General features: G+C 43.9%; 2 protein-coding genes across 10 annotated transcripts in view; both read right to left on the minus strand.

Annotated features, from left to right (window-relative positions):
* AGFG1 (ArfGAP with FG repeats 1) overlaps positions 1-8294 on the minus strand; it is a 35584-nt gene extending 27290 nt beyond the window's left edge. For all 9 annotated transcript variants that reach the window (XM_054175570.1, XM_054175569.1, XM_054175575.1 and 6 more), the window contains exon 1: positions 7893-8294. In XM_054175570.1, the coding sequence (XP_054031545.1) occupies positions 7893-8059 (167 nt within the window). In that variant the 5' untranslated portion in view covers positions 8060-8294. The remainder of the gene's footprint in view (positions 1-7892) is intronic.
* Positions 8295-19222: 10928 nt separating this feature from the next.
* On the minus strand, positions 19223-25294 carry MRPL44 (mitochondrial ribosomal protein L44). Its single transcript, XM_009896296.2, has 4 exons — positions 25140-25294; positions 24279-24747; positions 22520-22698; positions 19223-21316 (listed from the first exon to the last, which is right to left on the minus strand). Exons 1-4 carry the CDS (start codon positions 25292-25294, stop codon positions 21142-21144), a joined length of 978 nt encoding a protein of 325 aa, XP_009894598.1. The 3' UTR covers positions 19223-21141.
* Between the last annotated feature and the right edge of the window lie 292 nt (positions 25295-25586).

Raw genomic sequence — 25586 nt, forward strand, 5'->3', positions numbered from 1 at the left:
GGAAGTTGGGGAAAACTTTCAAGGGATGTGATACAGGGCACAAATCATTGACAAACCAATTGATAGAAGACAGCTTTTTTGCTTTTAGGAATAACAAAATAAGAACTACAAAAAAATAATCATTGGCATCTAATTTCAGAACACTAGTAGTCATTATTCTAAGAATACTAGCTGTAAATTAAACTGTTGCACATCAAAATAGCCAATGACAAAATAGATTAACACCTTCTACTCAATTTCTAAACAACTTTTAGCATTTTAAGTACAATGGGGGGAAGTGCATTTATCTTGCACTGTACCTGTAAAAAGACAGCTCTGATCGTGCACTAGAACATCCCCACATTTTCAGTTAAGTTGGATACTGATTTGAACACCAAGCAGTAACATTCTAGCCTAAGTTTCATTCTAAAGATGAAAGACACTCAGTGTTTGAAACGTTTGGATAAAAATAAAGAATGTTTGCAATGTGTTTGAGCACCTTAAAAAGAGAAGTCAGACATACCTAGTGGCATATGAGAATTAGTTTTACAGACTGCTATTTGCTTAAACAAATGTTCCAAAACCCAAGCATCTTTAATTACTCCATGGTTCAGCACCTCAACAGGAATGCAGCAGTTTTATCAACGTTAGTGACTGATGTTGCAAGACAGTTTAGGTTCATGTAACTCAACCACCAGCAAATTAACTTCCTGTCTCAGAATGACAAATTGACATTAACAATTGAACATCTTTCATCTAGCTGTAAATAAAATCCACATCTTATCACAAATAAGCTTATTAAAACACTGTGCATTATCATCTAAGACTTTTTAAGTTAATATTCATTTTAAGATGGTGCAACTTTAAAAAAATCCATGTGAGTTGTGTGCAGCTAAAAATCCATTGTTGTAGAGCTGATGTTAGTTTCATGCTTGGTTGGTTGGGTTTTGCTTGATTTTTTGGTGGCTTTTTTAAACACCTTTTTAAAAAAACCTCTATGCAAGCAATCAAATTTCACTAAGTGACACCAGAATCATGTGTTAAGTGACAGCATAGAAGCCATGTCAGCATACACCTGGCATTTCATGTACACTTGTTCCACTCCCTGCGCCTTGCTTCTATACCATGAAAGCGGTTTTGTCTGCCTTAGTCTGCTCAATTTGCTCTCCTCCTCCTAAGGAAGATGCACAGCTAAGCACTTACGAACTATTTAATGACTATTTTAAAAGCTAGAGTGATTTGCTAATACATGTTTTTCAGCACAGGTAGCATACCTGAACTTTCACATTGGCTTCTGCTGGAAACAAATTTTTACAGTCAGTGCATTGTAACTGCTACAGCGTACCCATATTTACACCAAAGACACTGCACAAGTTACTTGAACAGTAGCTACTCTGCACTGATATACTATTAGGGCTCTTCAAAGCACTTACATCAGTAAACATGGGTCTTCATCTGTGTTAAGCAGCAGTATTAAGTGGAATTAAAGCAGAGTCTAATCAGAGACTTCCTATGTGCCTGTCTACCAAAGACTGTGATTTTAAGGTTCAGGTTCAAAAGTTCCCCAATTTAGACAATGATAGCTATGATAAGGCAGATTCTTCTCTTTCACACCCTCCTGTTGAAGGAAGAAGACATGCCCTACTCCTATGGGTCTGACTACAAGGCAGAAGCATCAGATGTCTGGCAATGATGAGAGACTAGAGCCCCACACTGATGGCCCAGGAAGACTGGAAATCCTGGACATGACTTAGCCACAAATGCCAAGTTAATCATCAAGTAGTACTATACAGACAAGTATAGTCAAAGCCTTTGACACCACCTGCCACAACAAACTCTTGGCAAAGCTGGCAGCTCGTGTCTTGAACAGATTCACTCTAAAATGGGTCAAGAACTGGCTGGAGGGCCGGGCCAAGAGAGTGGTGGTGAATGGCGCCACATCCAGTTGGTAGCCAGTCACTAGTGGTGTCCCATAAGGATCAGTGCTGGGCCCCATCCTGTTCAGTATCTTTATTGATGATCTGGACAAGGGAACTGAGTCCATCATCAGTAAGTTTGCAGATAACACCAAGTTAGGAGCAGGTGTCAATCTGCTGGAGGGTAGGAGGGCTCTGCAGAGCAGCCTTGAGAGGCTGGATGATGGGCAGAGGCCAATGAGATTTAGCAAGGCTAAGTGCAGGGTTCCACTCTTACTTCAAAAATCCTAACTTATTTTACACCCTTCCTTACCTACAGAGGTTGCTACATGACCGAAATGATTCACAAACAGCTCATCTACTTACAGGGGAAGCTTGTTGGTAGACAGCCAAGTACAATTATCCCTTATGAGGAACTAACAAGCCTTTTTTTACTGGAAAAATATACCTACCACTTGCTTGCATAGTTCTAACACTTCACAGTATTCCATATTTAACAGGGGACAAAATGGATTCTAGTCCCTCTGTTCAAATTAATAATGCAGAGCTTTAAATTGACCCTCAACAAATATTTGCAACCCTTATCTGTGCATGGTACTAGCTACTCCTTTCCCTACTACAGGAAGGAAAGCAATCAAACACTGAGGAAGACAGCAATCAAATGCTACCTCAGCACTTACTCCAGTTCACTGCTGTCACATAAGAGACTCTTGAGAAAGACAACTGAGTAAGACTGTTCTGCCATCTGCACTTATCCAGCACACCATAGCTTAACATCCCACACGTAGATCCCACTCATCACTGCCAACCTTCTTCATACTCAGCAATGGTTATTTCTGCAGAACAGCACTATGACCAGAACTTTCCAGCTGTGAGACTATCCTCCACCAACTCAGCCCAAGTGTCTGGTGACACAGCCTGCCACAAGGGCAGCCGCTGAGAACACAAGCAGGACATGAGACCTCTGTTCCTCAGAGAGCATTGTTAAACTGGCATTCTCAAACAAAGGAAGCTCTAAGGTCACTGACACAAGATTCTGAAGTCTGGCAATTGAAACATTAAACATTCAAAACACTGTCAATGAGCACTGAACATTTGTTACTAACATAATTTAGTAGCAAATTACGGCTGAACTTGTGATTGTTGGCAGAGCAGCCATTCCTGCATTCAGCTCAGACACATGTCAGCAAAGTCAGCTGCTAAGGCCAGACGAAAACAAAAAAATTAAGGGGTGGGCTCTGCTAGAATAGTCACAGTGGGCAGATGGCTGCTCAACACTCTTCATCCTCCCCTGAATCAAATTCTAGCACAATCTCAAGACTAAGCCAGCAAAATCTGATCCCCTAAGAAGCAGGAAGTTTATGAGGCAAGTCAAATGCCAAGCCATCCCAAAGCACACTACCTCCCCAGGTCTCTGGAAAGCAAGCCTTAGAAAACCCAGTATCACACCATTCCTTATTATTTCTATGCCATTGTTGGTAGCAATAGAGAACATAAGCAGCAGTGGCCATTGCTGATACTTGTAGACCTCCCTGGAGACCCTCCACCATCTCACAAGCTCATTTATTTTTAACAGCAAAAGGCTCACACGTACATTTAGAAGCACAATCAAGGTTAATTTAACTTTTTACTAAGGAAAAGCAAGCATCCTTTCTCAACTGCAAAGTATTAGCTGTGGTATAGACATTTCCTTTTCTTCCCAGTCATGACACAATTTATTAATAAAGGTATTTCTTTGTCTTCCTTTAAGAACCATATGCATACACAAACACACAGCACCCTTTTCCAAACGTGCTCCAAAGGGAAAGGAAGATTGGTAAGTCACACCAGCATAACCAGAATCACCTTCACTGTTACACTATTTAAAGCATTTTAATTCCTGCAAAATGCCTTTTGGGGACAGAGACAATAATCCACCACCACTGCACCAAGACCTGTTTTTCAGTTTCTTATTGGCATGTCCTCAAACACTCCAGTATAGCTGGTACAGAAGACCCTCACCCAGGAAAATTGTGAACTCAACATTTCAACTAGGAATATTACAAACAGACTAAAGGTGGCCCCAGGATCCAATTTTAAGAAATAGCATAAAAGGGCTTCAGCATTCCCCACTGTAATCATATCTTCTAAACATTCATTGTTGTGTCTTCCTGACATAAGCAAGAAGTGCAAACATCTGAAGAGACTTCCTCAGTAGCTGGGAGGAAGTAAGGAAGGCAGCAGTGAGAGAGAGCACAGAGTCTGAATTGTCACATCAGCAGGTATTTTTAAGTCAAGGTTAAATGAAAATTGTCTCAGAGTGACCCAGAGTAGTAAAGAAGCACTCAAAAGCAAATAGGCACAGCCAAGCAGAGAAACAAGGCAAGGAGGCTTTGGTAAAACAAAGGGATGGGTATCACTGTCAGCAGGACACCCAGTAACACTGCTACCAAGACAATCCCTCAAAGCAAAGGACTTCTGTCAAACTGCAAGAATCTCTCTGACATCATTTGTCAAGATGTTTACTGTAATCCTTGACCTGAGAAGACCACTCCTCTAGAGCACTGCCTCCCACTCTCAGAGAAGAAATGACTGTGTGTCCATTTCCACATATCCTCCATTCTTGTCAAACGCTAAAAAGTTAAATTAGACACAACCTGTATGATCCCAGCATGCTTGTCTCCACATGGAGAAAACGTAAATACAGGGAACACACGGGGGTCTTTGCAGAGGAAGCCACTGTCCACACTGCTATTCACAAACTTTCTCCTGCTTGCATCATTTTACATAGCAGAACTTTTGCTCTGGTAAACCCAAACAGATGAGAAAAAGTAAAACCTCGGTATCAGAGCTAAGGACTTCCTCTGTGCCATTCATACTTTTAACTTGACATGACTCACCTTCAACACTGAAGTCAGAAACATAGCTTTTCAAAGTCACTAATTCTCATTTACAGCAGCACTCAAACACTCCAGACATACTATTTCGGGCAACAGTTACAAAAACAGTAAGGTGTAATATCTAAATCCATCAACAAACCTGATGGCTTTTCTTTCTTTTCTTGAGGCACTTGAGGATACAGTTCAGTAGTTATGGTAGTCATGTTATGGTTGGACTCAATGATCTCAAAGGTCTTTTCCAACCCTTAATGGTTCTACACTTTTATGAACATGGACTCCCTTAGAGGAAATCAAGGATGGATCCAGAAAGAAGGTTTGGGTTTGACTGACTGTCCTTGACAGGACAATGAATAAACACAATAAAAAACTAACAACAAAACTAAGTTACACTTCAGATTTTTAAACTTTAGAGCTAACTGTACTTACAGCAACAAGCCTAAGATAATACTTGTGTTAGGAACCACTTCTAATTAACTAAGAAACCTTTATGAAGACGACTTGTTAACGTACTAAGTATTTTAACCTTGCACTGGGCACTTTGTACTTGAGAAAACTGGAGCAGTTGACTCCTAGAATACTTCCTGTACCAGATTAGAAAAAATTAAACTAAGCAGCAATGCAAGTCATTCACACAGTATACAAACAAGATGAAGTAATAAGATTATTAAAGCTTTACAGTAAAGCAAGTACTATGAGGTAGAATGCAAGCAGCCATTACGAACTACAGTAGCAGCAGCACTTCTACACTTTCTTTTCCATTATGTGGTTTCTTCCCAAAGCATTTCCCTCCAGCATGAAATTCTACAGTGAAAAGCTCCTGGAAATGAAACAAGTTGCATGAAGCACTGTTCTGACAGAAGTGACAGTTTCTAGTTATGAAACAGACATGACCTATGTCTACACCACATCTCATCACTAACAAACATATCCCACTGGCTAGGTTCCGAGGTATTAACCAATACATAGGATCATGCACTCACAGTTTATGAAAGTATTTCCAAGCTAACATGAAAGAATGAGCTCAAAATTATTTTAGAAGACAGCTTTAAGGCTTCTTAACAGCCCTTTACTCCAGCTTTAAGTGTAGGTGTTACTAGCTCTAACAACTAAAACTGTTTCTTTTTTATAGCCACACAAAAACGCTGCATATTTAGAATGCAAATGAATGATTTGCATTTTATTAGAAGACCAATGCAAGAACAGCTTTTCCTCAGAAAAAGTCTTCCTCCTTTAAGCATGGTAACATCCAAATGATGGCCAATAACAAGTGACAGCTGTCCCCTGCTTACGAGCCATTTCACTGCACATATATCCTTTTAGTTACTGTAAACTGGACCATAGACTTTGAACCAGTCCATACTTTCCAGCCCACACAACAAATCCTGCTGAACCCATGCTAAGCATATCAGCAGCACTCAATGTATTTCTCCATTAAGGTCAAAAAGCCTGAAAAATAAAAGGAAAATATTCTTATGGAGTGCTTTCATCATGCTGTCAGTCTAACCAGTAAGAACATGTGCAACCATTAAATCAGCTCTGTGCAGTAGCTTAAAATAGTTTCACATGCCAGCACAAATAACAGTTTGCTAACAGAACAAACAATAGCCATAGCTGGCTGATTAAGTAGCATGGGTATGTCAAAAACCAGAGTCTCTTTTCAGTCCCAAAACCCAAGTGTATTTTCTGTATTCACATCAAGCCTGTTCAAAAGTTTACACAAAGCAGAAAGGAAGAAATACCCTTAGACTAATTAGCTGTCTAGTACTATAGAAGGCAGTTTGTTCCATGTGAATTCAGCAACTAAACTTACATGTTTGCTTTGTTCTGAATCTCAGTATAATTACCAATTCTGTTCTAAAACACCAGACCTCACTTGGAAGACCTGTGTGGGGTACTTAGCCCTTCTTAGTAAAGGGATGGAAAATAGTTCAGGCTCCTGAATGACTTTTATGAACTCAAACTCCTAAAAGCACAAATCTGTGTCCTTTAACATACTATTTCTTACTTGGGCTACTCTGACTCTGCTCCACTCCATAAGCACAATGCCAGAGAAACACTGACAAGCAAACAGATTCAGCCATGGAAACAGCAACATTTAAGGCAGCAGGATGTATCTGCAAGCAAAACTCAGAACTGACAGATCTCAACTCTTTGTTTCATACACACTATCTTGGATCAGAAAGGGTGGAAAAGGAAGGAGGAGTAGTAGAAAGGCCCATGCAGGAATGAGGAACAGGAAAAATACAACTCACTTTATCAGAGCCAAACCCTTCCCAAGGTTTATATATATAGTTTGTAAGAAGTAACAGGAAAAGCCTTCTATTACTTTTCTGATCATGGATACAAAGCTATTAAGGCTAGAGTCTATCCTCTAAGCTAGAGCTCAGATAGCTGTCTTAAAAACTACTACGAAGCACAATTTTAAACACAAAATACTAGACTGGTTATTTAACTTAATTTAAAGCAAGATTTTTAAACGTTAAACTCGGTATTCACAATAGGGTTAGTCTCCCTACGTCTTCAAGACTACGACAAAAGTGAACTGTTCTGCCATGTGCGCCCTTTCAAAAGTATTCTCCAAACTCTTCCTTAATTGTCACACTCTCAACGACTTCCAGTGGGGTGGCGGTGCTGCTCACCCTTCATGCGCGCCCCGCTGGCAAGCGCTTATACTCCCTACGTGCAGGAAAACACCTCCCTAGGGGCAACTACAGGATGAGCACCGGGTTGCTGCGGCTGCCCAGCCGCCAAGGCTGCCTTGCCCCCCGGCCTCGCACACACCCACCCGGTTAGCAACCGCCATCTCCCGCACCGAGGGCTCCGATGGGGGATTTTGGCGAATACTACCCCGCCTGCCGTCCCCTTCCCGGGATAGCTCCCGTCTGCTCCCCTCCGACGTGGCTCCGAGGAAGGGGAAGCCCGGGGGGACCGGCCGGCGCAGCAGACCGAAGGCAAGTCGCTGCATCCCGCGCACTGGCTGTTCTCGCCTCGCCGCCCCCGCAGCCAAGCGACCCCCGGGACCGGCCTGGAGAAGAGGTCACCCGCCGGCCCCTAGGGCCGCCCTCCGCCGCCGGGCCGGCTCAGAGGGATGGAGCTGGGGCCCCCCGCCCACACTCACAGGATGCCGGAGCAGGAGGTGCACACGAAGCTGCCCACCGTCATGTCGGTGTAGGTGGGGCCGCGCTGGTCGCAGTCGAAGCACTTGCGGTTGGGCGGGAGGCTGCTCATCTCCCGCAGCAGCTTCAGGTGCTTCTCCTCCTGCTTCCGCTTGGCGCTGGCGGCCATGGCCCCGCCGGCGAGGGGACGGCCCAACACGGCGCCGGGCCCCGCTCACACCCCGACAGCGGCGCTCCGGGGCCCGGCCGGCGAGAGAGGGGGCCGGGGCGGGGAGGGCGGGGGGGAGGAAGGGGCGGGGAGGGCAGCCGGCGCCAGCCGGGGCGGGAACGCAGTCACCGCTTACGCCGGCCGGCGGCACGGCGGGAGAGGACGGGGGAGGGTCTCGCGACGCAGAGGAGGCCGGCGGCAGCGGCAGGCCCGGGGCGGCTGAATGACGAACCCGGGCGGAACCTGCGCGACACCTTTATGAGATCAGAGACGGAGATGGCGGCTCAGCGGCGAGGCTGAACGCGCCCGCCGACTGCAGCGCCCCCTGTCGCGTGGGAGGACGCGCTCCCCCTCCGCCACAACCCCGGCCTGTGGGGCGGTGCCTCGGGCTGGGCCATGTCGTTGCCGTCCCCCGGCGGGACGGCTCCGGGGCGGAGGGCGGGAGTGCTAATGGAAAACCCTCCCGAAAATGCCCGGCTCGCCGTGCCTCGGGGAGGAGAGGCTGCTTCCCCCGGGGAGTACTCGGGGCGCGGTCTTTGAGGGTCTCAGGCCGCGCTGAGAGGCGGGCTCAGGACAGCAGGAAGAGGGGTCTGTGCCGTCAAGCAGCGAACGCCCTGCCCCAGCGCTCCCCGTGGCCTCCAAACTGCCCTCCTCTGAGCTGCCTTTCTCTGAATGGCTGTGTGAACATCCCTCGTCTTCCCAAAGTCTGAATGTTCCATCATGGAGGCTCGGGAAAGCAGTGGCTGAGGCAAGTAACAGGTCCTGCGCTTGGGTCACCACAACCCAAATATACAATGGCTTGGGAGAGAGTGGTAGGAAGGAAAAGTTCCTGGAGGTGCTGGTTAACATCAGAATGAATACGAGTCAGCATAGATGTGCTGCTGAGGGCCACGATTTAATAGTGGCCTAGCATTCTGGGTTAATGGTGTGTACTTAAACATATTTTCCAACCTAAACGCTGCTGTGATTCAATGGTTCTGTGAGGGTAGGCCTGGGGGAGGCTCAAAGCCTGCTCAGATGTGAAGCATTCCCCTGAGGGGCATCTAGGGGTCCCTGGCATGACTGCTGCTAGACAGGCCAGTGGCTGTGATGACACACAAGGGCCCAGCTGGCGAGAATAGCCAGAGCAGCTTACACAAGGCAGCAGGACTTGTGAGGGAAAATGTTGTGTGTCTCTCCTTTTTGAAAAGGGCAGTTTCCCCTTGGGAATTTGGATGTTGGTGCCCAACTGGGCACTTTCCTTATCAAAAGAAAGAGAACAGAGCCAGCAGTCATACAAATCTGATGATATCCTTGAGGAATCCTTGGGTCTGGCTTGAACTCAAATCTGCTACGATCTACAAATCTGCACTTGTTCCTTACAAAGGCCTAAAGGAGTATTTTTCAACAGTGCATAAAATGGATATACATTAAAAAAACATTTACTTTATAATTTGGTGATTTAATTTGGAAAGCTGCCTGGCAACACGTGTGATTAAAATCTGTTAAGGTTCAATGAATCCCAATTCAGCATATTCAGGATCAAGTTTTTCAGCTCTGACGTCAGCACATATGTTAGCTCTAGCTTTTGTAGGAGCAATATCTGATCTGCTGTGTTTTCCTTCTAGTTTAGTTTAAAAAAAATCTAGGACTAGGGGTTCAGTATCAGTGATTGACCATTCCTCCTCTGAATGTCCTGGGTGTGTGGATCTGCACGAGCCAATCAAGCTGCCCAAAGTTTTAAAGCCAGAGTGTAACGCAGTGATCTCCATGGCAGGAGCCGTGGGTGGATGGTAGGAGCTGTTCGTAGCGAAAAATAAACACCAGTGAATCATTAGATCATCATGAATGCTTAAAAGTAAACACTGAATATTTCTAGTTTTACAAGGACCAAATTGTTCACTTTTCCCTGAAACACTCTTATTCTTACTATTCAGAAGGGTTCGTTTGTTTTTGGCTTCTGTGCAACATGCCAACCTTGGAGATTTGCCAATGATCTAAATGACCTAAAGCAGATGACCTAAATTTAGGGGAAAGAAAAGAGTTTAAAGGTTAAAAAAACCAAGTTTGGTTTATTTTGCTTTTGATTTGTTTTGTTTTGTTTTTCTGGAAAATACTTCAGAGAGCAATGATCAGACACAACACCTGCTGTGGTGGAGAACTGCTACACAGGACTGGGTTTTGTTTCCATGAGAGTCAAAGGTGCTTTGTAACTGAAGCAAGAACATCCAACTTCACGTAGGAGCAGCTGTTAATAAAAACAACACTGTTGTTACTGAAGTAGTTGCTGTCATTAAACTGTGGGACTGAGCTCCCAGGGAAAGTCTTAGCACTGCTCAAATCCATCACAGTTCAATAGGAGTCACATGAATTTCATATTACAGTAAAGCAGGCTGCAATTGTTACAGGAAGAAAGAGTTCTGATGTTATTCATGGCCAGCACCAAGATAAGGAAAATAAAAACTCTGCAGCTTTACTTCTCACCTTTATTTTCCTGACATATTTTTTCTGTTTCTCTACCCTGTATTTTCTCTCCTACTCCGTTTCTGTTCACATTTTTCTCTGTTCACGCCTCCTAGTGACCAGATGTTTGGGTGGGTTTGGTTGGAAGGTATACCATATAGGTATAGAATGCCTTTCCACAGGTAACCCAACATATCCTCATCAGTAGTAGTTAAAAAGTCTCTCATCTTTCCTCTTAGTATGATGTTCTAAGCTTGAAGATACCTCTGTGAATGGTAATTTAGATGAGTTTCTTGCAGCCATTCTTCAAAACTGTTTGAGTGGAAAATCTGAATGTAAATGAATGGAACCAGGGGCATCCTGAAGTTAGTGTTGTTAAGAATATGGTTCTTTTTGTCTAACAGTGGGCAGTTGTTTATCCTCAAAGTGCTTAATCCCTATTGCACTTGATACAGCTTTTAGCTTTAACATTGATTTCCTAACTAGAGGTAAAACAATGAGTTCTTATGCTTGCAGCATTTCTCTTTACATGAAAAACAGAACCTAAAAGTTGGCCTAGTCATGGGTAATAGTATCTGAAAGACATTGCTTCAGTAAGCCCTAGTGTGGGCTAATGGGGTATAAATGATACTACACAAGCACAGCATCTAGAGGACTTATTGTCAAGACCAAAAGAAACAGTCTAAGAATGTACATATGGGAGATGAATAAGGCATTCTCCATTTGCCACTCGGATTGGGGTCAATAATACACATTTTAAAGCAATTAACCCAGCAGGCTGAGTGACATGAAAATGATCATGCTGAAGGGCTAATGGGCCATTAAATCCATCTTGCTTCACTGCTGATGGGCTCATGGAATGAAGCCTGGGATTAGGTATATCAGATCTGTGGTGACTATTTGTATGTGCTGCAATATGTGTGTATGAAGGGTGTTCTGAGAATGCTGAGAGAGAACACAGCAAAGTGTAGCTGGTGACGGTGTTCACTGAAATGCTCTGTTAAAGAGCATGGATTAGTGTGTCTGGGCCTGTTTAAGCAGTAGTTTTTTGTTGATGAGTTGAAAGGTTTTACTAAGAGATCAGAAGAAGTGAAAGTCATAGTAACATCACAGAAACCAGTATGGGTTGTTGAGAGTTATTTAAATCTAGAAAATGTAACTGTGGGAAATGGTCAAATTGTTTTTATTTGAAGGGCCATTTCTATTTGAGATTTCCCAGCAGTGACACTAACACATCAAGAAACATGAATGACTGACAGCCCAACCTTTACCCATAACCACCATTGTACAGACAATGGACCTCCCAGTAGAGAGAAGAGCACAGTCACGGCAGCGTGGCTTGGGTAATGCACGTTAGTGGTCTTTAGTTTTTAAATCCCATGTTTCATTAGTGTGACATTCAGTTTGAGTGACATAGAGTGAAGTGATCTTCAGCCAGCACAGACACAAAATTCTGAGATCCAAAGCAGAAGTGCTGGCTCTGGAGTGGACGTGAAGGAGGTTGAAAGTAAGAGTTTAAGACACAAACCCAAGAGCTAGCGGAAGAGCAGGAAGTATGAGAGACAAAAAAATACAGACAGAAAAGGCAATTCTTCTTCAGACTCTACTCTCAATTTAGTTTATGACACATCTACTCTACTGATAGAGCTTTTATGGTTTCCAGGTGAGACATGCTGAAGCTGTGCAGAGCCACGAGCCAGTCATTAAGAGCAAGACACTCCTTGTGCTGCAAAGTAAACTAGAGTTTTCCTGTCAACATCAACACACCAGACAAGTTTTAAGAAGAGAACCATATAGGTATAGAATGCCTTTCCACAGGTAACCCAACATATCCTCATCAGTAGTAGTTAAAAAGTCTCTCATCTTTCCTCTTAGTATGATGTTCTAAGCTTGAAGATACCTCTGTGAATGATAATTTAGATGAGTTTCTTGCAGCCATTCTTCAAAACTGAGTGGAAAATCTGAATGTAAATGAATGGAACCAGGGGCATCCTGAAGTTAGTGTTGTTAAGAATACGGTTCTTTTTGTCTAAATTGCATCAGTCACCGTGTAGTTTAGTGGAATCTCCTTCAAGTTTTTCAGTGGGAAGGGAATGAGGTTTCCTGGCTGGACTTCATTCTCAGTGAAGAACATATTTTACTGGTTTTCAGAGGGGGATTTGAGCACAGCATTGTCCTAGCTCATGGTGCCATCCAGACTAGTTCAACAGGAGGTTTTCAGATCCGAAGTGCATGTCAGCAGATTGACTTGCTCCAAAGTTACAGGAACTTTCCCTTTTTACTGAGAAATTTGGATAGCTGAGGAGGCATTACAATTCTGCTTTCTAGTTTGGTCAGTGATGTTGAAAGGCTATCAATATTTCAAGCCTGCTTCTTTATTTGACCCACTTCTTGAATTTCCGTCATGCCTGAAGCGTACAAGATCACGTTCCAGTTTGTAATCACCAACGAGGCAGGGGAAAGGACATGGCAATAGACAGCTGCAGTGAAGGCAAAATGTGTCAGAGGAATATCTTGTACATGAGGTGATGGGCTTTTCTTTTTAAATTTATCTTCACAGGACCTTTATTTTTAGGGTATGTGCCAATGTTTCTGGTGGTGTTTTTGATCAGTATTGGTTTATCATTGTTTGCTAAGATCCTGTAGTTGAATAATGCTTTATAAACTGTAACCCAAATCACAGGACTCTGTAAAATAACTGTCTCCTGCATCCTTTCAGAGGAGAGTGCTACCCTTTAAGCTGAAAGGGAAGGGTATTCACAGCTGATCCTATAAACAGCAGTAGAAAAACAACATTAAGCTGTACTGTATTTTGCCTGTGCTGGAGCAGCCCATGGGGATGTCAGCAATACATGGGGCAGCCCAGCATCTACAGGTAGAAGAGAGTGGTTGTGGAACGCCTGTGAATAAAGGAAGAGGAGATACAGAGATAAAGAACCAAAAGACAGACCTTGATGGCGGAAGGAGTTTAACTTTTAGTTCTAAATAAGAGGGAGATACAAAATCTAAGCAGATACATAAACCATCAACATTTGGCTACATAAAGTAGTCTACTAGGAAATGCTCTCCCAGCTCTCTGAACTGGAACAACTTGATAGTCACATTGAAGTTTATATAGTGTATTTCCTGCCCTGTGAAAGAGATTTCTACTTAAAGCCCAGAGTATTTTCCAGTGGGAAAGGTACTGAAGAACTGAACTTGATGACAGGCATCTCCTGCCTCTTTCATGTAAAACTCCCATGGGAGTGAAGAGGCCTTTGTTCCCTTCTGCTAATGAATCTAAATTATTGATTTGTCAGTCTAATTTGTAGAGACTGCTATTGGTTAGTGCTATCTTAGAACTGCCTTAGATTTGGCAAAAAGAATGACAGAAATTTGACAGACATCTTCAGTGAAGGAAATGACATTCAAATAGACAGGAGGAGTATTTTCAGCCAGTGTTCCTTTATTTGACTTCACTTTACAAAACCCACATATTCTCCTTCTATAAAATGTTAATTCTTTTGATAAACATCACTTATAGGCTGATTTGGGGAACACTAGAGCACAATTCACTGTTCTGAGCAGGCATCCTTCAGTGCTCATGGTAATCCTGGAGCAGCATTCACAACTGAAATCTACACACAGAAAATTGAGCCAAAACTTTCTAATTCTCTAATTCAACCTGGAGATAAAAAGGATGGAGAAGGTGGAAAAGGAAGGAAAAAGTGGCTGAGTCCAGGGTGCCAAGACAGGCCATGAGATACCTGCCTGCATTCCACTACGTGAAACATTGAGATGGCAAATCAATGACTCCAGTATAGCAGTGTCTGAATCTTGCCTGATAAAGAGTTTTCTACACTCCACTGAACAAACCAGTTAATACAATGAGTACCAGAAGAACTAAAAATCATGGAAACATCCATTGGCTTTGAAGGGAGATGGAGGAGGACAGTATCTTGGAGTAAAGAAATGGAGATGGACATAACAAAATAGGGAAATCTGGGATATGTAGCTTTCAGGGGTCAGATTTTCAAACAGAGGAATAACCAAAATGAGCTCTGTAATGTGATTATAGGGAAAATTAAGTTCTTCAGGCACTGTTTCTGAAAGAAAATCTTTTCGAAGTGGACTACAAAAGCAAGCCTGGTGCTTCAAATTTAAGGTTTCTCATTAGTGGCATTTTAAATTCTGAGACACTGCCATCAAGGCTTTTTCCATGAATCCGTGAGAATGTATCTTGACCAAGCTGCAGAGAGCAGGGCTTTCTGGCTGGTGGTATGAACAGGTTAAAAGTAAGAGCACTAACAAGATGCAGAACAAACAAAAAATCCTCTGGAGCATGCAGCACAGGCTGGTGCAGTTGCAGTGAATAGATACAGATAATCCCTGGTGGCTGCCAATATCCTCTTAAGGGAGGGTTTCTGCAGGAGAAGACTAATCTCAGTCCATCCATGGGAAAAAATACAGCTGGAAGTGGTAATACTTTGGCAATTTCCACATCATTTAGCTTGGAAGTAAAAGGACAAACCCTCAAATTGTTCAGAAGCATTAATTTAAGAAGTGAATCCCCAGACACTGAGGCCTCAGATACTTTGCTGCACCGCAAGAGCGCCGCAGTTCCTTGCCTTGCATCAACAGCTTTCAACACTGCCAGCAATAGCTGGAGATACAAACAGCTTACAGAAAACCTGAGGTGTCTTTCCAGAACGCATCCTCTGGTTAAAGTGGCAATGCCTCTATGAAAAAACATGTGAAGTTCAATGGAGAATGCAGATTGTTGAAGTACTTGCCAATGGGAAAAACTGTGTCTTAACCAAGAGGTAAAAGAGAAATGCTCATCAGCATGTGACTTGAACAAAATTACTTGATTGACATGAAAAGGAGATATTTTTTTCCCATGGCATGCAAGGAATATTTAATATTTACTGCTCACATGCTTAAGTAAATTACTTTTAAAAAATTCCAAACCTGAGAAGAGAGAAAGAAATGAACAATTAAGGTGTGGTGGGCATAGTAATATTCCACATGGTGTGTTTTGGCAACAGGAAAAGAGAAAGTGTTCAGAACACAATTGCAGCCTGACCTTGCAGCAAAACCTTGGTTTGGTTTGTTTTTCCAGTTTTGTTTGTGGACAAGGGAGTTGATGGAAGAGAATGAATACATCCTCTGACACAGCATAGTGAGTGAAAAACTGGGGACAGTGCCTGCTCAGAGCAATACCCCAGTCATTATAAAGCAGTGTCTTGCTGACATAAACACGGGAAGTACAGCCCTTGATGTGGAAGAGCTTTAAAAACAAAATGAAAAACACTAAACCACATTCTTCCAGACTGCCACAGATGAGGAAAACTGGCAGGGAAAAGGAACCTGACAGTCAATAAATCATCACAAATATGGAAACAAAAGCATGACAAAAGCTATTAGCTCAGTGACTTTTAACTGTCTCTTGTAATGGTTAGAATTTGTGACAGTTGGTATAATTTCCTTAGAGCTCTCCAAGTCCACCCTGACTTTCCCAAATTGCCAGGCTCCACTTTCTGAACACGCAGGGGGTTTGCAGCCTGCTCCGCTTTGAGCAGGCTTGTTTCAGAGCTCAGTAATTTACAACTCAAGGCTCAGCTTTCCAGTTTTTTAGGTTGAGTGTATTCAAACCCACCTTATAAACATGACTCTGATGCCAGAACTACCCTCCTGCTTATTTTTCCCTCTCTGTATATACATTGTGCCCACAGATAAGTGCCCAGCTGAAATAGTGACACGTGCAGGGGAGAGATAGAGGCAGTGGGCACCCAGTCGTGCCGATTAGCCACCAGCTGCTGCAGTTGGCTCAAGGTGACAACCACAACCTTGGTAACTCAGAGTTAAGGTTGAGTGTAATAATTGCAAAGTAAAACCATTTCAGCACAGCAGAATGTTTCATAGTAACCAATGAGAAGTCTCCCTTGTTACTGACCCAGGGTAAGCTCTTGTTTTGCATTCCTACTCTTTCCATTGTTGACAGAGATCACCGTACAACCTACCTGACAAAGGGTTTAATTCTAGTTCATGCTTATTATCAAATGAGCACCCAACAGTGACTTTTCAGAGTATGGCCCAGTTTCAGCTTTGCTCCAAAGTTCTGTCTGTTTACTTTCTTTGCTAGAGCCCCTTAGCACTGCTGGTTAATAGCCACAACTGCCCTCAGTCCTCTCTACAGTCAGCTCCATCTTCATGTCAGTGGGATGTAGTATTATGCTTCAAAAATAGAATCATGTTTGAAAAGCATTCATTGCAGGGTTCAAACAGAATCTGGTAAGAGAGGATTCAGTGGTAGATTCTGTCACTGCAAGAAATCCCTTGTGCAGTAAGGGGAATTTTTCTCCAGAGAAAAATAGTGACATTTATTCCAATTTTTATCATACTTTTATCTATCTAGGCCCTGTTGGTTTTGGTTACTTGGAAGTGATGAGTATAGTACTCCAATCAAGAAAAACTGTTCAAAGTTGTTATTTTTGAAGTGCCTGGGTTTCTCTCTCGATCCACAATCAGCTCCTCAACACTTCATCTTACAGCCAAGCTCACAGTAGGCAGTTGAAACAACTAATTAAAAACTGACAAGTTCAACAAGAATCTTTCCAATAAATGAACCATTAAATATGTCACTTGCCTCTGAAACCTGGGAACAATCAGCAGCTTTGCTGCTAGTCAAGGTTTCTATGCACTTGGGCAGCCTGCCTCCTGTCCATGTGGCACACAGACTGACACATGGAAATTACCAGCAATCTCATTTTTACATCATTCCTGAAGTTACAGGACACCAAGTCACTGAAGGTTCCCAGCAGCTGGACTCAAAATACACAATGCCAAGGATCTTGAAGTGAAACTGTGGTTATGTGCATCTAGGCTGGTCCCAGATTTCAGGTGCACCATGAGAAGCTGCACTGTAGCATGCTCTGTGACATAGGGGATCACCTATAGCCTTCAATGCTCTGGTTCTGTCCCACAGGTCAACTGTGGAACTTTGCACTATGACTGTGGCTATTTACTGACCCACTGGTGACCATTTTATCTTCCTAACTGGTCAATAATTTCTTAGACAAGCTGAAATGGCAAACACCCCAAACCAGTGCCATTAGTTGAGGGGGATCAAGTTAGAAAGATAAAAAGCAATCTGTCTTTCCTTGTCTGCTTCTCTACACTAAATGCACCTCGTAATACCAAACTCCAAAGCTCAGCTGTAAAAGAAACTAAATGGTTTAGAGGTTGTTTAAGGTTTACCATAGCACTCAGTGGCATTAAGGACAAAAGAAATAGGGCTCTGCTGATGTTGCTGTGCTGCATCATCCCTTGTGCTCTGCCCTGCAAAGCAGAGTGACAACAAAGCGTTTGATGCTTGGAATTCTTCATGGCTTTTTATAGCAGCACCACCCCAGAGCAGCTTATTTAAATGTTTGATTTATCATAAAACCCCAAACAGTTTGGTGTCAGAATCTTCAGTAAAAGCTGTATCTGTTCACCAGCAATTTCAAACTCTCAATTAACAAATTAAAGTTGTGACATTTCCATCTCCTGACTTTAAATTACAGCAATAATTAAGACCAGAATTGTTCCTGGACTTCTTTAAGAGAAAATGACAGCAAAATACCTGGTTATGGCAACCAGAAGCAGCTGCAGATGAGATCAAGGAGATGATACAAAGTGTTCTGTGATATTACTGAACAGCTCAAGACATGGGAGCTAAAGCACATACCCCAGACAGAAGTAACTCAATAGAATTCTTGATACACTTTCAGGCACTTCTTTCTCCAACTACTTAGCTGGGACCAATGCAGTAGAACTTCTCTTACCTTCCTCAAGATAAAAATCACTTTTAAAACACTTTCTAGACAAAGACAAAGGATCTAGCCAGCAGAAACAGAGTAACCCAAGATTATCTACACACTGAGCTTATTCAACACCTGGAACAAAACCAAGTCTAGACCAAAACCTGGCATTGCTTTTAAGAATTAATGACTGGTAGTCCATTTATTTAATAATTTTACTTACATCTCTGTCTGAGCACATTAGCATTTATGTGAATTAATAAAAAGATCAAGAAGGAAAAGCTGAAAAAAGGATTAGCTTCTAGTACTGTATGCAGCTCTTAGTACCCACTACAATCATATTTTACATTAGTGCAAAAATAGAGTGTTCTGGTTTACTAATTGTAATTTTCACTTAAAAGAAATCATTGAGTGAGTTAAAGCAAGGATAAATGCAAATACAGTAACAGAAATCACAGAAACTTAGAATCACAGAACACTTTGGGTTGGAAGGGACCTTAAAGCTCATTGAGTTCCAACACCCCTGCCATGGACAGAGATATCTACTACTAGACCAGGTTGCTCAAGGCCCCATCCAATCTAGCTTTGAATATTTCCAGGGCTGCCTCTGTAACTACTCTGGGCAATCTGTACCAGTGCCTCACCACCCTCTTGGTGAGGAATTTCTTCCTAATGTCTAATCTAAATTGAACTTCTTCAAGTTTGAAACCATTACCTCTCATCCTGTCACCACATGACCTTGTGAAAACTAGCATGAACAATGATTCTGGCTGAAGAAAAGCTGCTGTTTTCACCAGACTTTATAGCTTTCTGTCAGTCTACCCAATCTTTTAATATCACTTTGTTATTGCTGATGGCTACTGACTCAGAAAAAAAAAAGAAAACCAAAATTCTTGATCTGAAGTATGTAATGATCCCACTGATACAATGATAAATCCTTAAATATATGCTTGAGTGCCAGAAATTAAAGCACAGATACCATACACAATGCTTTTGTGACCTCTGGAAGCTTTAAAATAGGACATGTTTTCTTATAAAGCCTCCTTTTCCACTCACACTTCTATAAAAATCTGGTCCTTTCTTTCCATGTCCCCAAACTGTCTTTCTGTTGGAGCTCAAGGCATTCCATATAAGTGCTACACAGTAAATTGATTTATCTTGCATTACTCAGTTTTTTTCCAGTACACTGTTCAGTAATCCCCTTCTCCTGGGACTTAGGCCCATATGCAGGTTTTAAATATTCTTTTAAGGTAAAGTGCCACAAAACTGCTTTTTCATCTCTCCAATACACTGATACTGATATAGAAATCAGTAGGTATATCAAACTTTGGATATAAATACTCACCTTCACTCTTGACCTTTTAAAATAGGTAAAGGTAAGAGAAATACCTCATCTAGCAACTAAAAATAGCATGCCCAGTTTCTATCCTCTTTTCAGACCTTGCTGTTATTCCCCTGGAATACAGTGACCTTATTGGCTTTGCTTATGTAAGCAGTAAGATTGCTTGTGTGGAGTGCAGCATTCTGGCCAGGCAATTTTACACACACTTTATGCCAGACTGATCTTTCTGCTCTCCTTTGTATAGCTGAGCTTTCACACCTACCTCCCACGCTGGACTGCAGAAGAAAAGCCTTTCTGCAGCTATCCAGCTGCACAAGCATTTTATGCACAAAGATGCAGGTCACAGCCAACTCTGGAGACACAGAGTCACCAGCTGCTAATCCTTCGCTTGAGGACACTTGTACCTGTTTCCAGCGAGCAGAGCAGAGCTAGAGCCTGTCCTCGTGCCCAGTGCTGCACCATGGATCCACCCAGCAGCTGTGGCTCCAGCCTGGGACCTTTTGCGGCCAAGAGTCCTTCACACAGACTCATGCCAGGGGGCAGAGCGCAAGGGATACACCTTACCACCAGCCGTATCAGGTCTGCCTGAACAGCCACCTCTGGATTTATTTTTGCCTTATCAGTGAAGACACATTTACTTGTTGTGTCTCTTTGCAACCAGGATAGGGCAGAAACTCATTGTTAACCACTCTCCCACATTCAACTCCTTCCTTGGAGGGCCCAGCTCATTTTTAACAGACTCTCAACTGAAGGGCGGTCATTCCACCAGAGTCATAGTCCTCACACATCTCATCTCCTAGGACACATACACAGCTCCTGGAACAGTCAATGGGAATGTGAGGCAGGTACACAAGTTATTCCCAAGTGAATTTCCATTTACCTGGAGTTACATCAGAAGAGCTACAGGTGTGCAGGCAGTGCTTCTTTTTGCTTCCAGCGGATCACCAACACAGTGTTGTCATCACGGACAGCACGCTTGATGCTTTCACACGGTCAGGGTTAGTGGCTGGACTCAATCCTAGAGGTCTTTTCCAACATTGATGATTCTGTGATGAAAACAAATGAATCCAGAAGCAATCCAAGAACCCACACTGCACATGTAATTCAACTCTCTTGACAGAAATATCCTCACATCCATCTCCAGGGAGGCACCCATGAAAGCTTTCTCTGTACAGAGAGGTTTTGTCACACATCAGTAAGCCACATTCCAAACTACCTCCTGTGACGTATGGAAAAACAACTCATCCACGAGGTACACATTTGACACCAGGGTACTTACTGGTATGTTTAGGAAAATGAACATAAATTGAACTTGGTACAAAAGAAAAGACTTTATTGTAACACTATATTTGATTTGAAACTTTCAAGCACCGAAGACCAGAAAACCAAAACCAGAATTTTGTTTTCCTAAATACATCCATGTTAAGCACAAAAGCCAGTAGTGTGGGAGAGAAAACAGAAATGTCTTCTATCATCTAGTTACTGCTGATGGCCTTTGCTGCTGCTGCCAGTGCTGGTTTGGGTTTTGAGTAATCCCAGGGTCTCCTGTTCTCTGTGTACCCATAGAGCTTCCGCAGTGCCACACGGGCCGCCTCTTCCTCTGCGGCAAGCAAGGTTTCACCAGGACCTTCAGCTATGATCTTCTTATCACTTGGGGAAGGGAAAAAAAACCAAAATTTAAACCGTTTTCATCATGGATTCCTGAGCACCACAGCATATCACAAACAAGGGCTGCCAGACTGCTTTCTGCCCTGGTGTCTGTGAATACTGAAGGTACTTTCTATATGCACACAGGTGTATAAACGTTCCCACTGGCCTCTCCTGCAACGCTAAGTGATTGTACATTCAACAGTGGGAACTCCAATCAGAAAGGCACCCACGTCCTGGAAGGGCACAACTCCCTGCATTTCAGTTCCTAGCACATCACTGATTCTTGTTAGCTCTGTTAGAAACACGCAGAATTGTTACTCTGGACAGTTTAAACAAAGAAGTGAAACGCTCCTGCCTTTTCTTTCCTCCTGGTAAGCATTTCCAAACTCCTTCACAAGGCCCACAGAGAAGCTCTCTATGTTATGAAGAATGTACTCAGCTCTGTCAAATCAACATCTGTGGGCACGGAACAGGAACAGTTTGTGAAGGGGCACAGATTCCAGAAGAAAAATAATCAGAGTTCCTTTCTTTCATATAAGGTAACAAATCTTAGAAGGCATACAATGCAAGGTACGATATATCAGAACAATCTATGGCAGGCTTCACACATTTACCTGCAGCTCACATGGCCAAGACACAACAATGTGTTTTGGTGGGAGAAAGTCCTGTTCTGTTCCAGAGGAGTGATAATTATCCTTGGACAAGAGACCAGGACAAGTGCTGACTACATCTGAGACAAGCACACTAGGGATGGTTGGCACTGCCTAAGTCTTGTCTGGATCAGGCACTCCTGCATACTTTACAGTGCCTGTGACTGGAAAACTAAGAAGTTTCTCTGGAATATAAATCAAGTCTCTAGCCTCCCCTAAGCCCTGGATACAGCTGTGGTGCTTCCCAAACTGTTCAGTTATGCTGCTGGCAGGGTCCATCTGTCAGCTCACCCAAAACACACCCAGGCTCCTCCATGCATTCAATTTATGCTTCAAAGCCCTTCAGTCAGAGACTGTTGGTGTCTCATTATGTATCACTGTGGCAAGCCCTGGCCGGTGCTCAAAGGGCTGATTTTATATGGAACCCACACTAAGGTTTCTTTGCTGTAATGATATGACCATAGAGCACAAGTAGAAAACTAAAAGACCATCTTCCCTCCTTCCCTCTCCCACAGCCAAAATCCATTTCACTTCAGATTAACAGGGTACTAACCAGTACAACCCAACGAAGTACAGTGGCGTAACTGTGCTGACTCCCAGCTGTCTGGTAATTCTTGGTTCTGGAGCAGAGATATTCCTCTTGCTCAGTTCTTCCACAAGTAAGCCCATAGGATTGATCACTTCCCAGATCTCAAACAGGTCTTTTCCGATCAGTTGGGGAATAAAAAAATCCTAAACAAAGGTATTTAAAAGTTACAGTTAATGGGAAGGGTAGCAAGGCTCCAGCCTCTGGTGTCTGCAAGCAACAATACAACACAAAGAGGCATTAATGCAGCTGACAATAAATTAAGAGATGAATAATGAAACCACCTCAGTACTCCACCATGGCTGGGCACAAGTGACTAGTGCTGCTGTGTTTGGCAGTCTGGGCCCAATATAGCCACTGACAGGATGTGTCAGCCACCCAGACACAACACAGGATCAGCACCTGCCTGAGAGGAGTTAGAGCAGCACCTGCATACATGTCTGAGTGTGAAGGTCAAAACTCTGATGCTTCTGAGTAGGGAAGCTGTGCATCAGGGGAGTTCTGTGAACAGGCTGAAGGGAGCACACAGATCCGCAGGACTTTCACCCAGCCAGGCTGCCTTCCTGCCTCACACCTGCTGCTGGTCCTACAGACACCTCTCAACGGGCTGCTGTCATCAGGAAATTTAACAGACATTTCCTCACTGCAAAATTAGTGATGGTTCACCAAGTGAAAAGGACAACTTGAAGGAGAGGAGCTGCTCAAACTTGTTACATTGCATTTGAATTTAAGCTGTTTGTATGAAGTATCTCTAGGTGCCTGCATTCCCACACAGAAATCAATAGAATCACTTTGGCTGGAAAGGCCCTTTAAGATCCTTGAATACAACCATTAATCCAGTATGGAAGGTCATCACTAAACCATGTCCCTCAATGCCACACTACATAGCTTTTAAACTCTTCTAGGGATGGGGACTCCATCACTGTCCTCAACAGCCTGTTCCAGGGCTTAACAATCCTTTCAGTGAAGATATTATTCCTAATATCTAGCCTAAACCTTCCCTGGCACAACTTGAGGCTATTTCCTGTCATTATGTCACTGGCTTCTTGGGAAAAGAGACTGACCCCCACCTTACCCCAAATTCCTTTCAGGTAGTTGTAGAGACCAAGGAGGTCTCCCCTCAGCCTCCTTTTCTCCACACTAAACAATCCCAGTTCCCTCAGTCTCCTCTCATAGGACTTGATTTCTAGACCTTTAATTAGCTTTCTTGCTCTTCTCTGGATTCACTTCAGCACCTCAATATCTTTCTGGATTTCTTACACACAACACCCCTGGGCTCAGCCCCTGCTTTCTGTAGAATGTTTTAAAATGGAAGAGATGCCTGACCTTACAGAGAATGATTTCGTTATTTCATAGTGCAGTGCACGGAATGCAACACCTTCCCTTAGCAAGTGTCAGCAAATACTGAAACATCATCTTGACAAACCAGAAATAACTGATTTCCTGTGCTTAACCAGTGCTGTGCATCTTTAAGGGGAAAAAAAACCACCAAAACCAACCAAAACCAACCAAAACTCCTAAACCCACTGCAGAACACACGGAACTCCCCTCAGCCACCACCCGACAGATCCCACTGTTGTATTATAGCTGTTGTTGATCTTCTGCCCACTTCCTTGGATCAAGACACAAGACAAAATATCTGGGTTTGCCTTTTTTCCCTGTGATGTCTGAGGCTTTTAAAGGCTATTGTTGTCAGTACAAAAATAACTGACAGGGAGTGACTCACCCTGACAAAGATCCCTGTTTTCTCAGGCCCACTGCTGTCGAGCAGTGCTCCTATCACAGCAAAAAATGTCCTCTGTAGCACATCTGGTGGGGCAGGAAAGTCTCTGCAGAGCGTCAGGTCCTGTATGGACAAGTTTTGAGCCACGTAAGAAACTAGTTCCTGACTAGTAAGAAAATCAACAAGTGCTCCTGTTCCTGCTGCAGGCAGATCTGGGTAGGCAGCTTCAAAGCACTGCCTCAGGTAAGAGCGTGAAAAAGCCATCCCCTGTTCGCCAAGTTTACTGTTATCCTGGAGGTGAAGAGCAACTGCTTCCTTGTCCAGCCCCAGCTGTCGGCGCCTCGCCTCCTCACTTTCAATGTAACAGGAGTTAACAAAGGCTGTCTTGAGAAGATCCAACGAAAAATTCTCGTGTAGGCGGTGGCAAAAGGCTTGTATCTCGGCATGATAATCCCAGTTTGGCTTCTCTGACCTACGGAGATGGAAAAGGAAACAAATCCAGTAACGGAACGAGACATGACCCGTGCTGCAAGAACCACGCCTTTCAGACAAGCGAAAGGAAACGAAAACGGAAATGTTTCTGACTATCAAAGCCGGTTTGTAAAGGTCTCTGTGTCAAACATGGTCGGTTCGCCCATCACCGTTTTCCTGCCCAGGACGAGCCCTGCACACTCCAACTCGGGACCACGCTGGCACACGGAGCTAAAACCACTCTGCTCCAAATCGGGAGGAGATGCTGCCTGGGCGTTGGGATTTCATCTGTTTCTGAGCCTGCTACACTCCCTTCCCCGAGCCACCCTCACTGCCTCCCACTCTCCGCCCAGCCGAGCCGAACCGGGCAGGCAGGGCCGTGCCCGCTCTCACCGCCGCCGTGGTGGCTCCTCCAGTCGCTGCTGCTCCAGGTAGGCGCGAAGCCACCGCTTCTTGTTGCGGTTGGGTGCGGTACTGATCCCAGCCCGCCCGGTCCGGGCCCCGGCCACCAACCACCGCGCCGCGGGCAGGAGCAGCCGAGCAGCCATATTGGCGAGTGCGGGCGGAGAACGATCCGTCCCGGCTCGGCTCTTCCCGGAAACAGGGCCCCTTCCCTCTAGTTCCGGGCGGAAGCGTTCCCAGCCGGGGACAGAGCCAGGCAGACCGGAGGTGGAAACCAGCGCGCTGCATGCCGGGAGAGAAGGAAGCAGCGTGGGTTCCGTCAGAGCTTTCTGCTTTCTGCCCCGGCCTCACCTGGCCCCGCTGCCACCGTCGGTGATGCGAGTGTGGGAGCGGCGGTGCCGAGACTCCGCGTCCCATGTCGGAGCAGGAGGGTGGAGC

This window comes from Dryobates pubescens, chromosome 32, assembly GCF_014839835.1.
Source record: "Dryobates pubescens isolate bDryPub1 chromosome 32, bDryPub1.pri, whole genome shotgun sequence".
Classification (NCBI taxonomy): domain Eukaryota; kingdom Metazoa; phylum Chordata; class Aves; order Piciformes; family Picidae; genus Dryobates; species Dryobates pubescens.

Excerpts from the sequence above, each read along its gene's own strand:
- MRPL44 (XM_009896296.2), bottom strand. The coding sequence starts at position 25,294 with ATGGCTGCTCGGCTGCTCCTGCCCGCGGCGCGGTGGTTGGTGGCCGGG. Across the intron at positions 24,748-25,139 it reads GAGGAGCCACCACGGCGGCG|GTCAGAGAAGCCAAACTGGG; the intron begins GTGAGAGCGGGC and ends CCATCTCCGTAG. Across the intron at positions 21,317-22,519 it reads TACTTCGTTGGGTTGTACTG|TGATAAGAAGATCATAGCTG; the intron begins GTTAGTACCCTG and ends CCCTTCCCCAAG.